At 43.3% G+C, this 15,133-nt stretch overlaps 1 protein-coding gene across 1 annotated transcript in view; it reads left to right on the forward strand.

The window, feature by feature from the left end:
• Positions 1 to 2,387: 2,387 nt before the first annotated feature.
• Positions 2,388 to 15,133, forward strand: part of LOC137572709 (uncharacterized) — a 43,208-nt gene continuing 30,462 nt past the window's right edge. Inside the window, exons 1-4 of the mRNA XM_068284493.1 lie at positions 2,388 to 3,728; positions 3,821 to 6,328; positions 6,475 to 7,814; positions 7,982 to 8,805. Coding sequence (XP_068140594.1) covers positions 2,388 to 3,728; positions 3,821 to 6,328; positions 6,475 to 7,814; positions 7,982 to 8,805 — 6,013 coding nt within the window. The remainder of the gene's footprint in view (positions 3,729 to 3,820; positions 6,329 to 6,474; positions 7,815 to 7,981; positions 8,806 to 15,133) is intronic.

A 15,133-nucleotide genomic window follows, 5' to 3' on the forward strand; every position in this document is an offset into this window, starting at 1 on the left:
CCTAGCTGCCATCAACCAGAAGGAAGTTCGACCCCCCTACATAAACATTTGGTCCTTCGAGCCGGATACTAAGATCCTCTCGAACCACTAGCATCGGTGGAATTTCATCCATATTTCAAGCTAAGTAATTTTTTTTGCAAATTATAGGTATATGAGTACATGTACATGCCTCCAGCATCCGTACCCATACTCACATACATATAATTGTTGCCATTGATTCTCCTAATCCAAGTAAAAATTACTTTCACGCAAATTTTTCCTCCTCAAAGGAGAGAAAATTTTGGTCCCCAAATTTTCATACATATATATGTGTCCAGTACATAAGGCGCCATATTGGTTCGCCCACTTCAAGTTTTTTTTTTTCTCGCACTTTGGCATATATAGGCCAAGTATATAAGGCGCCATATTTCATGTGCCTATTTCCAATATATATTTTTTCGCAATTTCAAAAAAAATATTAACACATATGTATGTATGCAGTGAATCAAACCTACGGAAAAAGTGATCTCCTACATATAAAATATATATATGCAAGCAGAGTGTGTGAATGTGACAAAAATTACAAACATATCCAGTGCTACATTAAATCCAAAAATAAAGGGTTTGTGCAAATACAGTCCACTCCTGGGAAAAGTGTGCGCGCAGTGAAAGGTGGTTCCAACGAAGAGAAGAAAATTTTCAATACGAATAATAAAGATTTTAAAAAAAAAAAAAAACGAAAGTGAACCACCCTCTCACATATAAAAGCCACACTTAGACATTTCTGGTGACCAGACACCCTATAAAGTTGGGGGCATATCGGTTAGACACAGCAAAAGAAGTCATATTAAAAAAAAAAAAAAACCATTAATTTATATAAAGAAATCCGATCCATTCACACCTCTGCATATCGCCATTCCATATTTTCATATTTAAAAAAAAAAAAAAAAAAGAAATTTTTAAATACATATATACATATACTCCAACATTTTACATATCCATACACATACATATATATACATATTTTTTCCATACATAAAATTTTACATATATATATTCATATCCATATACATATACATATTTTTTTTCCATACATAAAATTTTACATATTGATTCTCATATACATATCCATACATACATATATTCCACAAAAATTTCTAATTTTTTCGCACACAAATATATTTTTCCATCACCGCGAACAAATCCCGCTATCCCTTGCAGCCTATATACATACATACATACGTGCATACATAAGTACCGCTTAACTGCAGTATACCAGCACAGCTGCAAGCTCATGTGCCAAAGACCGGCACAAAGCAAACGACCAAAAGTAGCTGTGCTGTATACCCTAGGTTGGCAGGCACTTTGTGGGGTATATATGTTGAAGGGTCACGTTGAGGAAAAAAATCGAATAATATTTAATTGGTAAAAATTTGTGTTCCGCGTTTTTGTTTATTCTATTCCCACGTGTTCCAAGTCGTATTTTTGGAGTTATATTTCAATTCCAAAGTATTCCCACGCGTTCCAAGTCGTATCTTTGGAGTTATATTTCAATTCCAAAATATTCCCACGTGTTCCAAGTCGTATTTTTGAGTTATATTTCAATTCCAAAGTATTCCCACGTGTTCCAAGTCGTATTTTTGGAGTTATATTTCAAGTCCAAAATATTCCCACGTGTTCCAAGTCGTATTTTTGGAGTTATATTTCAATTCCAAAGTATTCCCACGCGTTCCAAGTCGTATCTTTGGAGTTAGATTCCAATTCCAAAGTGTTTCCACGCGTTCCAAGTCGCATTTTTTGGAGTTATATTTCAATTCCAAAATATTTCCACGCGTTCCAAGTCGCATTTTTTGAGTTATATTTCAATTCCAAAATATTCCCACGTGTTCCAAGTCGTATTTTTGGAGTTATATTTCAATTCCAAAGTATTCCCACGCGTTCCAAGTCGTATCTTTGGAGTTATATTTCAATTCCAAAATATTCCCACGTGTTCCAAGTCGTATTTTTGGAGTTATATTTCAATTCCAAAGTATTCCCACGTGTTCCAAGTCGTATTTTTGGAGTTATATTTCAAGTCCAAAATATTCCCACGTGTTCCAAGTCGTATTTTTGGAGTTATATTTCAATTCCAAAGTATTCCCACGTGTTCCAAGTCGTATCTTTGGAGTTAGATTCCAATTCCAAGGTGTTCCAAGCCGTTCTTAGGGTTTTTGGCAGTGTTCCAAGTCATTCCAAACGTACCAGCTCGTTTTCTGGTTTTTCAATCTATTTCAAGGCGTTTCAAAGCCGTTCGTCAGGTGGTTTGGTAGTGTTCCAGTTTTTCCCAAACGTTCCAGTTCGTCTTTTTGGCTAATTTTCAAGCCGTGCCAAGCCAGCTCACCACTTTATAACCGCCACGCTCTGGGGTTATGAGCACGAGCCCGTCAAAAGACGAGAAAGCTGCTGAGAACACTTCCGCCCCGAGCAAATCCTCAATTGCTCCTCCAGGTCAGCGCCAGAGGAGTACCAGCCCTACTACTCCTCCTTCCCGAGCATTTCAGACCCTCTCTAGTCCACTAACTCTCAAGTCCGCACCATCGAGCACGACCTTTCAGCAAGCCACGTCAGAGCCACGACGAGCAAGCCAAAAAGAGGTCAAATCATTGGTACCACTTCCACAGATTTTGGTAACCGCCCCAAGAGTCACTCGGTCCGAGACCAAAAGGGTTTTAGCTGCTTCCACCATGGCTTTGAAGAAGTTTGTTTCCATTTGCGATAAACTAAGTCAGTTTGAAGTCGACACCCACGTCACGTCACTGTCCGAGGTCAGCGTATTTACGCTCCAAGTCCGTCGTGACCGAGTTCAAGCGTTGTGGGAGAAGGTCGAGCAGGAATATGAGAAATGCGAGGCACTCTCAGATGGTAAAGACGATAGCTCTGAAGATTTAGCCATCCAAGCTAAATATGACAAATGCTATCAAGTTTACGAGCGATGCACGGCTCGATTAAACGAGCTTATCCATGAAGGGTCTGCTCCGACTCCTCCGAACCGTCATGCGCCTACCTCTGCACCAGCAGAACGAGGCTGTCGATTGCCACCCATTGACACAGAAGTCTTTACGGGAGATTATTTAAAATGGCCCACGTTCCGTGACTTGTTTACAGCCATCTACATAAGCGATTCGCGAATTTCCCCTGTTGAAAAGCTGTACCATCTCCTAGCGAAAACGAGGGGTGAAGCCAACCTCATTGTAGCAAAATTCCCGCTTACAAATGATGGTTTTGAAACGGCATGGAATGCACTTAAACAGCGTTTCGAAAATAAGCGACTTATCGTGAACAGCCAATTCCGAGCACTTCTTGACCTGCCTCAAATTTCCCATGAGTCCGGAAAAGCATTACAGGATCATCAGAATGCTCTGCAGGCATCCATTCGCGCTTTTGAGCACTGTGGCCTGCCAGTAACCACTTGGGGAGGCATGTTCGTATTTTTCTGTTCCATCAAATTGCCAAAGAATACCCTTTCATTATGGGAGCAATCTCTGGGAGACAAGACTGCCATTCCAGAGTGGCAAATGATGGACGATTTCCTCACTGAGCGGTTCCGTACGCTCGAAGCGGTGGAAAATACAACTGCAATGGCTATTTCGGTTCCCACATCGAAACCTCCACGTAATCCGATTCCAGCCACCCGAAAGGCTAATACATTTGAAGCCAAGGTGACCACCAAACCAAAATCCTGTGATCTCTGTATGAAGGAGAATCACCCGGTGCGTCGATGTCCCCGCTTCCTTCAGATGACGGTGCCAGAGAGGGTGGCATATATAAAGAAAAAGTCCCTTTGTCTGAACTGTTTCGCAAGAGGACATCAAGTAAAAAGACTGTCCGAGTCAGCACAATTGCTTCACGTGCAAGGGGGCGTCACAATACGCTCTTGCACAAGGACGCCCGACCGGAGAATAATCCAACGTCGGTCCCAGCCCAGCCCAGTTCGCACAATATTGTCCGGACTTACTTTACCTCTGAGGCAAGGTCCTCACGAGATAAGTTGCTAGGTACAGCGATCGTGGACTTTTGGCACAAGGGCACTACTTATGCTTCACGGGCGCTATTAGACCCGGCTTCTGAAGCCAATTTCATATCCGAAAGAATGTTCCGACTCATGAAGTTACCATTCCAAACTGTCAGGGCCGAAGTGACAGGCATTAACGGAAAGGTCAATAGAACCTTGAAGGTCTGTCACATAAGCATTCGGTCATCGCATGGACCTCCAGTCCAGATCGAGATAGAAGCGTTTGTCTTGTCCCAAGTTGCTGATGATTTGCCGTCATGTACGATAGCCCAAGCCACACTGGAAGGAATGCCCAATATTCCTCTAGCCGACCCCTCCTTCAGATTAAAGGCAAAGATCGATCTACTCCTTGGCATTGATGTAATACCAGCGGTGACTCTTTCCGGCATCCAGACCGAAGTGTGCGGATCTTTAATGGCTCAAGAGACGAGATTCGGTTGGGTCATTTCAGGCCCGTTGCAAGGGGTCCCCGTCAGTTCATGTGCCGCGTTCACCACGAGGGTCGCAGTTAGCAGAGAGGAGGGACTTGAAACTCTTCTCACAAGGTTTTGGGAGGTGGAGGATCTACCGGGCAAACCGGTAGGAGATTCTGACTCTGTTTGCGAGGTCAATTTCCAGAAGACCACAAGAAGAGATGTTTCGGGGAGATATACGGTCTCACTTCCGTTTCGAGATCCAACCAACATCAACCTTGGTCATTCCAGACCAGGGGCATTGGCTCAGTTCCTAAAAAACGAAAGCCGACTCCTTAAAAATATTCCGGCAAAAACTGAGTATGACGCCGTCATCCAAGAATATTTGGACTTGGGCCACATGCGTCAGGTTCCATTTGACGGCACTAATAACAATTTTTATTTGCCACACCATGCGGTTTTCAAGCCCGACAGCACCACAACAAAGGTACGGGTAGTTTTTAACGCCTCTAGCAAGTCCACCAACGGAGTAAGTCTCAACGACATACTTTACCCTGGTCCGGTACTTCAGTCCGATCTCACTACTCAGATTCTCAAGTGGCGTTTTTTCCGAGTAGTTATCAATGCCGACATCACAAAAATGTACCGCCAAATTATGGTCGATCCAATCCATACGCCATTTCAGAGGATCCTGTTCCGAAATAAAGAGGGGCAACTTGGTGATTACGAGCTGAATACCGTCACGTTTGGCATTAACTGTGCTCCGTTCTTAGCCATCCGAGTACTTCAGCAACTCGCAAGTGATGTACAATCCAAATTTCCTTTGGCTAGCGATATTATCAAGTCCTATATGTATGTCGATGATGTCCTGGCAGGGGCTCATAATGAAACAACGGCAATCGCAATGGTCAATGAACTTCAAGACGCTCTGGGTTCAGCTGGCTTTCCCTTGCGCAAGTGGACATCGAATGTGAAGAGCGTGCTCAGTTGTATTCCAAAGAGTCATTTACTGAATGCTGATTTCCTCGACATCGAAGAGGCCAGCACAGCGAAAACACTGGGAATCCGATGGAAAGCGACTACGGATGAATTTTATTTTGTCATCTCACCCCAAGATGTCAAGTCAGCTTATACTAAGCGAGAAGTCCTCGGGCAGATCGCCAAGTTATTCGATCCCGCTGGCTGGCTGGCTCCCTTTGTGATTCAAGCCAAGGTGTTTATGCAAGAGCTCTGGTTACAAGAGCTAGGGTGGGATGATCAATTGCCCAGTGAACTCCATCACAGGTGGCAGGATTTTACAAAGAGCTACTCCTTCCTTGACCAGATCCGGATTCCACGATGGGTTCTTCATGACCCAAATTCCGACATCCAATTCCATTGTTTTTGCGATGCGTCACAGCGGGCTTATGGTGCCGCAATTTACGTGCGCGTTAGCAATGACCAAGGCATATCATGCTGCCTTCTTGCAGCGAAATCTAGAGTCGCCCCGGTTAAAACGGTTTCATTGCCCCGCCTTGAATTATGCGGAGCTACACTTCTAGCGGAACTGGCAGCTGCAGTTCTTCCGCAACTTCCAGTTGATAATGCGGAGGCTTTTTATTGGTCAGATTCCACCGTCGTACTGTCGTGGTTAAATAAGCCACCCTGCACATGGACAACGTTTGTCGCAAATCGGGTAGCAAAGATTGTGACGGCAACAAAGGACGCCCCATGGAATCACGTTAGTTCAGAGGACAACCCAGCAGATCTCCCTAGCCGCGGCCTGAGTGCGCAGGAATTGGTACACAAGGATTTGTGGTGGCACGGCCCACCATGGCTACGGGAACCACAAGAGTCCTGGCAGCGAGCGACACCACTCCCACTAGACACTGCCTTGGAGAAGCGGGTAGTGAAGGTCCACGTCGCAATCGCTAAGCCAGCCAACGAGATATTATCTCGTTTTTCCAATCTGGCACGTGCCTTACGAGTGATAGCATATGTGATCCGTTTCGGCAGAAGGTGTCGTAAACTTCCAAACGATTACTTGGGGAGGTGACCTCTAGCGAGATCAATCAAGTACTCCAGGCGTTGATCCGAGTCACTCAGCGTGATTACTTTCCGACGGAACATCGGTGTCTACAGCAGAAGAAATCTCTGCCCACGTCTAGCACCATTCTCAATTTGAATCCTTTCATTGACGTATCAGGTGTGATCCGGGCATGTGGGCGCGTGCAACAAGCAGCGGCCCTTAGTTACGATGAGCGTAACCCCATTCTGTTGCCAGTAGTAAGTCCGTTGTCCCGGCTGTTGGTGCTTTTCACGCATCAGATCTCTCTCCATGGGGGCAGCCAACTGGTAGTCCGTCTCATCCGACAGAGATACTGGATTCCAAGACTGCGGAATCTAGTAAAATCGGTGGTCAATTCATGCAAAGTCTGTGTGATTTATAAAAGAAGGCTGCAATCACAGCTAATGGGCACCCTTCCGGCCCAGCGAACTACCTTCGCACGACCTTTCACGACCACCGGGATAGATTTCGCAGGTCCTTTCGACATCAAGAGTTTCACCGGCCGCGCTTGCCGCATATCAAAGGGATATGTGTGTGTCTTTGTTTGCTTTTCCACCAAAGCCATTCACCTTGAGGCAACTTCGGATTTGAGTACCGAAGCATTTCTGGCAGCATTCGCTCGCTTTGTATCGAGGCGAGGGTGTCCCCAGCAAGTGCAGTCCGACAACGGAAAAAACTTCGTAGGTGCATCCAGAGTGCTTGAAAAAGATTTCCTAAGTTCTACCCAGCAGAAAATATTATCCCACTACAGCCATCAGAATCTGTCCTGGCATTTCATCCCTCCCGGGGCACCACACATGGGAGGGTTGTGGGAGGCTGGAGTTAAGAGTTTTAAAACTCTGTTCTACAAGGCCACTTGCAACCAAAGGTATACTTTTGAAGAGTTCTCTACGCTGCTGGCTAAGGTAGAGGCGTGTTTGAACTCGCGGCCGATTTCTCCTATGTCTGAAGACCCCACCGACTCTTTAGCTTTGACCCCAGGCCATTTCCTAGTTGGCGGTCCATTGCTATCCGTGACGGAACCTGAAATCAAGGATCAGGTACCGTCTATCATTAACCGGTGGCAGCGTCTGAAGGCCGTGAGTCAGCATTTCTGCACCCGATGGAAAGACGAGTATCTGAAGGAGCTACATAAGCGCAATAAGTGGCGATTCCCTTCTAAAAATCTTGAAGTGGGCGATCTGGTGGTACTCAAAGACGACAATCTTCCATTTAATGAATGGCGTCTCGGGCGAATCCACCAGACACACCCTGGCAGTGACGGCAATGTCCGCGTCGTCGAACTGCTTACCGCTCGCGGTATTGTGAAGCGTCCCGTCGCAAAGTTGATCTTTCTTCCTCCAGAAGAAAGAATTCAAACCCATTACGTAAAACTACAGTAGCGTCCAGCACTTGGTCCTTCCTCCCAAGTAAGAAGGGCCGAGCTGCCAGTAGTAATATGTGTTCTATCGTCCTACATTAATCCGCTCTCTTCATTATTTGTCCCGGCAGCTTCCTGATATTCGTCAACCTAGATCCCGTTTCCATGGCTCCGAGACCGCGTTCAGTACAGGCATCGAAAGAGGAGCGCAGATGTTCGCGAGGAACTGAGTCCTTCCGTTGCCGAGTCTGTCGCGGAATCCATCCTCTGAAGCGATGCCGTCGCTTCCTGCGGCTGAACGTGGAGAAGAGGATGAGGGCAGTGCTGGCGAATAAGTACTGCGCCAATTGCCTGGCCCACCAACATTCCGGAGGAAGCTGCTTAAGCGGTGATAAGTGCCGAATCTGTGAGGAGGATCACCACACGCTGCTTCACTTCCATGAACAGCCACGTCGACGCACTCCAAGCTCCGTCGTACGCCGAGTCACCCCCGAGTCCTCCAGACGAAGGGTCGCGCCAACGCCAGCCTCCGATCCGAAACTGACCTTGACCACACTGCTGCAGCACCGCAATCCGCATCTGATGCCCACGGCGATGGTGCGTATTGAGACGGAGGGAAAAACCTTCGACGTGAAGGCCCTGGTGGACCCTTGTTCTGCGGTATCGTCGATGGCGACGTCATTGGCCACGGCCTTCAAGTTGACAGCCGTCAATATAGGGGCAGAGAAAGCGGTGGCAGCAGTGATCCGGTCCCCAATCAGTGAAGGATGGCGATTGGAGGCGATCCTGAAGGTGGTCGATGGCTTGTGCTGCCGCACTCCAAGCGCTCCGGTGGACCCACAGATCGCCAAAAAGTTTGAGGGCATCGTCCTGGCGGATGAGACGTTCTACCGACCGTCGTCAGTGTCTCTGGTCCTGGGCGCGGATGTGATCACGGAGGTCATGCTAGAAGGGAGTCTACCTGGGGTTGGCGGGCGGCCGATTGCGATGCGCACAGTTTTTGGCTGGACCCTGTCCGGAGCGTGCCATTAAACTGCCTGGGTCTTGCACTCCTGCAAGGGGGGAGCATGTTTATGCCCAACCGGGCAACACAAGGGTTAAAGGAGGCGGAAGCTTTCACCTCGCGCCGCTCTCCCGATGGTGCCCATCGCTCTCCCCACGAAAGAACTCCCCACACTCCGCTCCAAGCGGGGCTTGGGGCCCTGCTCTTAAGCTAAGCTAGAGTTAGTTGAAGTTTATACCTGAATACATCAAGTGAAGTGAAACTACTCTCTGCGTGTGAAATAATTTACTGGGAGGAAAAAAGGGAAAAGGAAAAATTCACCTAGCTGCCATCAACCAGAAGGAAGTTCGACCCCCTACATAAACAGTTTACAACTTGCGGATAGAATGAAGTTGGAACGCCTACCCTTGCAGAGGGCATTGTAAAATTGGTCAGATGTTTGTAACGCACAGATGGAGACTTTTCCGACTCCATAAAGTAAATATATTCTTGATCAGCATGAAAAGCTAAGTTGATATAGCCATGTCCGTCTGTCGGTCTGTCCGTCCGTCCGTCGGTGCGTATACCTCCCATTAGGAGCTATTAAATTTTTTTTGGACTTTTTACTACCAGCGTGAGATAAAGTATGAAAATTGTCAGGATCGGACCACTATATCATATAGCTCTAGAAGAAACATTTTCATAAAGATTGGAGTATCCCAATGAAATTAACTACGATAATAGTATTGGATACAAAAACTCAAATTCCAAAATTTGAATATGATCGGACAAATAGAACACAAGTTACAGTCAATATAAATCGTTTTAATCGCTGCCGGCAGGACTGCTTTCTGCCTACTACTACGTCATTTGCCTACTATTTCCATCATTTCAGCAGAGCCAAGGTGATTGATCTGGTATTGCATAGCTGCTACTTGCCACCCAGTTTACCAATTGCTCGCTTGGTGGAGGTCTTGGATGGCCTCGTAAAGGACGCCAGAGGGCGGCCACGATTTGTTATTGCGCGCGACTTCAATGCCTGGGCAATTGAATGGGGTTGTTCAAGAACCGATGCTTTTGGAGGCTTTTGCATCGCTCAACCTTGTGACGCTGAATACAGGGGGCGGGAATACCTTCAGCAGAGCGGGAACTGGTTCCATAATAGACCTTACATTCGCAGGCGAGACTTTTGCCTGGTCGTCATCATGGGGTATCGGTGATTTCTACACGGCGAGCGATCGCCAAGCCATACTGCTACCTTAGCAGGTGGTGGAAGAGCGTTGCAACGAGTTTTCCCACAGCGAAAGTACTTCCAACTTTTCGAGCGATGCTGCGAATGTAGCATGGCGCAGTTTATGTCCTACGGCAGACCGGTAGACCGGTGGCCGGTATTGACATGCGTAGATCAGAGGATGTAAACCTTAAAGAACTACTCGATGATCTTTTAATCGAAGAACTAGCAGAACACAGAAAGAAAATACGAATGGAGGCAGTTGAAAATATAAAACAAATTCAGGAGGAGAACAAGAAGTCAGCTAATCTGAAAAGAAAGGAGGGAAAACGATTCAAAATAAATGATTCGGTTGCTATTAATCGTACCCAATATGAAACTTAAAGGAAAGTATTTAGGACCCTATAAAGTAACGGCAATCAAAAATCATGGAAGATATGAAGTAGAGAAACTTGGACAGGCGGAAGGGCCTAATAGGACATCAACTGTATCGGGATATATGAAATTGTGGGGACCGACATTCGGGTCAAATGTACCGTCAGGAGGGCCGAATGTGGGAAATGGCATTGAGAGAGAGCAATCCAAAGTGATAAAAATAGTCCATTGTTATTTTTATACCATACACCCATAGGGTGAAATGGTATATTAAAGTCGCCAAAATGTATGTAACATGTAGAAGGAAGCTTCTGCGACCCTATAAAGTATATATATTTTTGATCAGGATCAACAGTCCGTCCGTCTATATGAACACGCAGATCTCGGAGGCTATAAGAGCTAGATCCAACAAATTTGGTATGTATATTGTCTACATACCACGATAATACAGGGTGGCCATACAGGCATTACAAAAACTTTGGCCCAAGTAAAAATATATTATTATTGGAAAAACATGACACGTCATGTAAAGGACTACATTAATAAATGTCAAAATGCCTAAAGTCAAAAACGACACCTTAAAAACACCCTTAGTTATTACAGAAACCCCCATACATGCTTTTGATGGGGTAATAGTAGACACCATAAGTCCACTACCAAAATCCGAAAATGGTAAAGAATATGCCGTCACTCTAATATGTGACTTGACGAAATACTTAGTAGCAATACCAGTTCCCAATAAGAGCGCTAGTGTAGTGAATAGTACATTCAATGAGTACATAAACTGATTGGGACATATGGTTACAATATTTTGTGTACTGTTTTAACACAACCCCGTCAGTAACACACAAATACTGGCCCTATGAACTTGTATTTGGTAAACAAAATAATTTACCAATCCATTTTAATAGCATAAATAGAATAGAACCATTATATAACGTAGATGATTTTGCTAGCATACAGTAGAGCTAGAATAATGTTAGAAAAACGTAATTAAAATCAGAAAAATTTTTATGACAATAAGTCAGCAGATTTTAAAATAGAAATAGGAGATAAAGTTTTCTTAAAAAACGAAGCTGGTCAGCTTGACTCAGCCTCTCTAGGACCATTCGAAGTTGTAGAAAAATCTAAAAACAACAACATAAAAATTAGGAACAATAAAAAATAAGATACAAACAGTACATAAGAATAGGTTAAAAATTTGCAAAAATATAATTTTAAAGAAAAAAAAGAAATATATAAAATTTTTTTATGGATTCAAATACTATAACTACTTCAATTAAGTATATACATACAAAAATTTTTTTGGAGAAAGAAAATTTGTCTGGCCAGACACAAATAAAACAATTTATCTAACAAACATACACACATTACTATTAATCAATCATTAATTATCATTATTAGTAATTAATAAATAATATTACGTTATTTTCTAAAAGGGGAGGTGTAGTATATCCATACCAAAAAATCATTTAACACAAAGAGCTCAACTTGTAACACTTTGTTGCACGTATAAGCAATTAAATATGTACGCAATAAAACATAAGTGTTCATTTGAATATGTTTATGTGTATACATTAATATATTTTCACATAAACATACTCACATAAACATACTCACATAAATATACAGTAATATATGTTCATATATGTATGTACATTTATATATGCACATACATATATTCATATGAGCAGCAATGCACAGGCGCAACATGAGCTAAGGCCAAGCCAGCGTGTGAACGCTGACCAAGCACTTTGACGCAAGCGCCCTAAATAATATACTGACACTCTCCCTCTCTTTTGTAGCTGTCGCCTAAGTCGCAGCATAAGAATATCTATGCAACAATAGGTTAAGCAAAAGAATATTATTGAAATAAAAATTAATATGAATATTACCACCAACCACAACTGCTGACTTATTGTCATAAAAATTTTTCTGATTTTAATTACGTTTTTCTAACATTATTCTAGCTCTACTGTATGCTAGCAAAATCATCTACGTTATATAATGGTTCTATTCTATTTATGCTATTAAAATGGATTGGTAAATTATTTTGTTTACCAAATACAAGTTCATAGGGATAGTATTTGTGTGTTACTGATGGGGTTGTGTTAAAACAGTACACAAAATATTGTAACCGAATCGTCGACTTGGGTATAGTATATATATAGACCAGGTGAAACAAATTTTTTTTAATTTCGAAAACCAAATTAATTAAATTGTTTTTACATGCTTCATACTATGTGCTATCTCGCTCACTCTACAGGAGGGAATCGGTTTTTTCTAAATTATGGAGGCGGAAGTAGGCGTGGCAAAATATAAAAATATATATACTCTGCGCGCATACTATAAGCCAGTGTATATACCAAATTTAGTGACTTTAGCAAGAAAATTGGTTTTTTGGCGGGAGCGGAAGTGTGCGTGGCAAAATGTTTAAATTTCCAATATCTGCGCGTCTATTAAGCTAGTCTGCATACCAAATTTAATGTCGGTAGCTGTCATAGTTTTTAAGAAAATCAGTTTAATGTGTATTTCGTGAATTAGTTTCTGCGCGCTAACTAAACGAGTATATAAACCGAATTTAATGTGTATAGCTGTTATACTTTTTAAGAAAAACAGTCTTATGTGATTCCTGGGGGCGTAAGGGGGCGTGGCCAAAATTCCAATTAACTCTATACATTTACATACTACACGAGTATACATACCAAATTTGGTGGATCTAGCTCTTATAGCCTCCGAGATCTGCGTGTTCATATAGACGGACGGACTGTTGATCCTGATCAAAAAATATATATACTTTATAGGGTCGGAGAAGCTTCCTTCTACATGTTACATACATTTTAGCGACTTTAATATACCATTTCACCCTGTTCAATGAAAGACGTTAGTGTTTCTTGAAGTTATTAAATGTTTATTTATGGGATTGACGATCCTCACGGTTGTCTGCTCTGGACCATTGTGTCTTGGGGGTCGTAAGCATCTTTTATTCCATATACCATCACAAGAACCAATAGTATTGTGTCTGTCGTAGTTATACGGTGACCTGTTATTCGTATAGCAGAACTCCTTGCTGTGCACGTCGGGTCTAGAGTTAACAATCCAGTCTTCTTAATAGTGACACTTTGTATATTATCGTCACAGGTCACTGCGAGTTCAATTGGTCTAGTCCACTGATTTTTGTGATACATGTCGTACCACACGAATGACCGGTTTGTGTGTTGTATTTGACAAGTTGATGATTTTGTATTTTTGAATAGCTGGAACTCACAGTTGCTATTAGCCGAAAACGTCGTTTGTTTATCAAAACAAATATATTGCTCGTTGTTGAGCTGATGGCATTGTTCCAAATCGGCTCTTGAGAGCCCAATGTATTGATTTTAATGTTCATGATTACAATCCCATGAGTTCCAATTGCTGGAATGGGTACCAAGTTATACAGTTGCACTGCCTGCGTTGCCACTAATGGAAATGTGACCTTAAATATCACATGATTGTTTGCGATTGTTCCTTGTGCCTTCATTAAGCCATATAGTTGCAAGACGTCGTTATCTGGAACTGGCAAATCCAAACCGAACGGAAGATGTCTCTTCAGTTGGTTCAGATGTTCCCGAAGCTGGCCTGGTGATAGTAGTAACGGGCTTATTTTGCTATGATGGGCATCTGTAAATACTCGGGAAATTTCGGTTTGAATTCGTTGCAAATTCCCTGCAATAACTGTCATCTGAGTAGTTAGCGTGATATACCATTGCAACGCCTTTACCGCATTGTCCTGGACTTTGGTCATGTCGTTCATTTGTTGTTCCATTAGTTTCATCTGATTTTCAATTGTGGCTTCATCTCGCTTAATGATATTTATCGTTGAATCAATTACAGATGTCTGATTTTGCAGCAAGTTCAATAAGTAATCTTCATTTGATTTAACCTTTCTTATGGTGCCTGACATCTCTGTTGCATACTTTGAGTCCAGCACACCAAATAAGCCGTTCGCAATGTTCCCAATTATATCTAAAGGCGATCGTCGTTGGCGTTCTATGTGAAGGAGATCATTTCCTGTCCGTAGCTCTGAGTTGACATGCTCGAAGTGCCTCTGCATTGCGGTGCATGCCTCTGGAACCTTCATTAATGCGCATATTTCTCCAACCTTTACTACTCCGTCTGAAAATGTCTTCAGGTCGGCCCAATATGGTTCGAGATCGTAGAACGCCACAATAGTCCAGTCAGACGTTGCCATCCTTCCTGTGCCAATACTTTCATAGTATATGCCTGGTTTGGGGTTGAATCGAGTTATATTAGTTCTTTGAGCAAATGCTATAGGCAATAACAACAGCATTAGGCAGATCGTCATTGCCAACGGTGGCAGACCGATCGATAAGCGTCTTTTTGTTTTTGGTTCTGCGTTGTCCTCGATACCAGGGTCTTTTTGGGAATTCGATTCTGTGTCATCTGCCACGATTTTACGTTTTGTTGCCGTCTCTCTAAGCAAGGGGGCCAATTTATGGATAGCCCGCTTGTAGGTGCCTCTGGCTGTTTTAACGTCTACCACGCGGACGTATCCATCCAAGCCTGGATATAACTTAACAATTCGTCCAATTGGCCACTGCAAAATTGGCAGATTATCCTCCTTTAGAATTACCATTATGCCTTCTTTGACATTGTTATATGGTTTTTTCCACTTGGATGTACCCTGCAATTCTT

Source organism: Drosophila tropicalis, unplaced genomic scaffold (genome assembly GCF_018151085.1).
Source record: "Drosophila tropicalis isolate 14030-0801.00 unplaced genomic scaffold, ASM1815108v1 contig_1072, whole genome shotgun sequence".
Classification (NCBI taxonomy): domain Eukaryota; kingdom Metazoa; phylum Arthropoda; class Insecta; order Diptera; family Drosophilidae; genus Drosophila; species Drosophila tropicalis.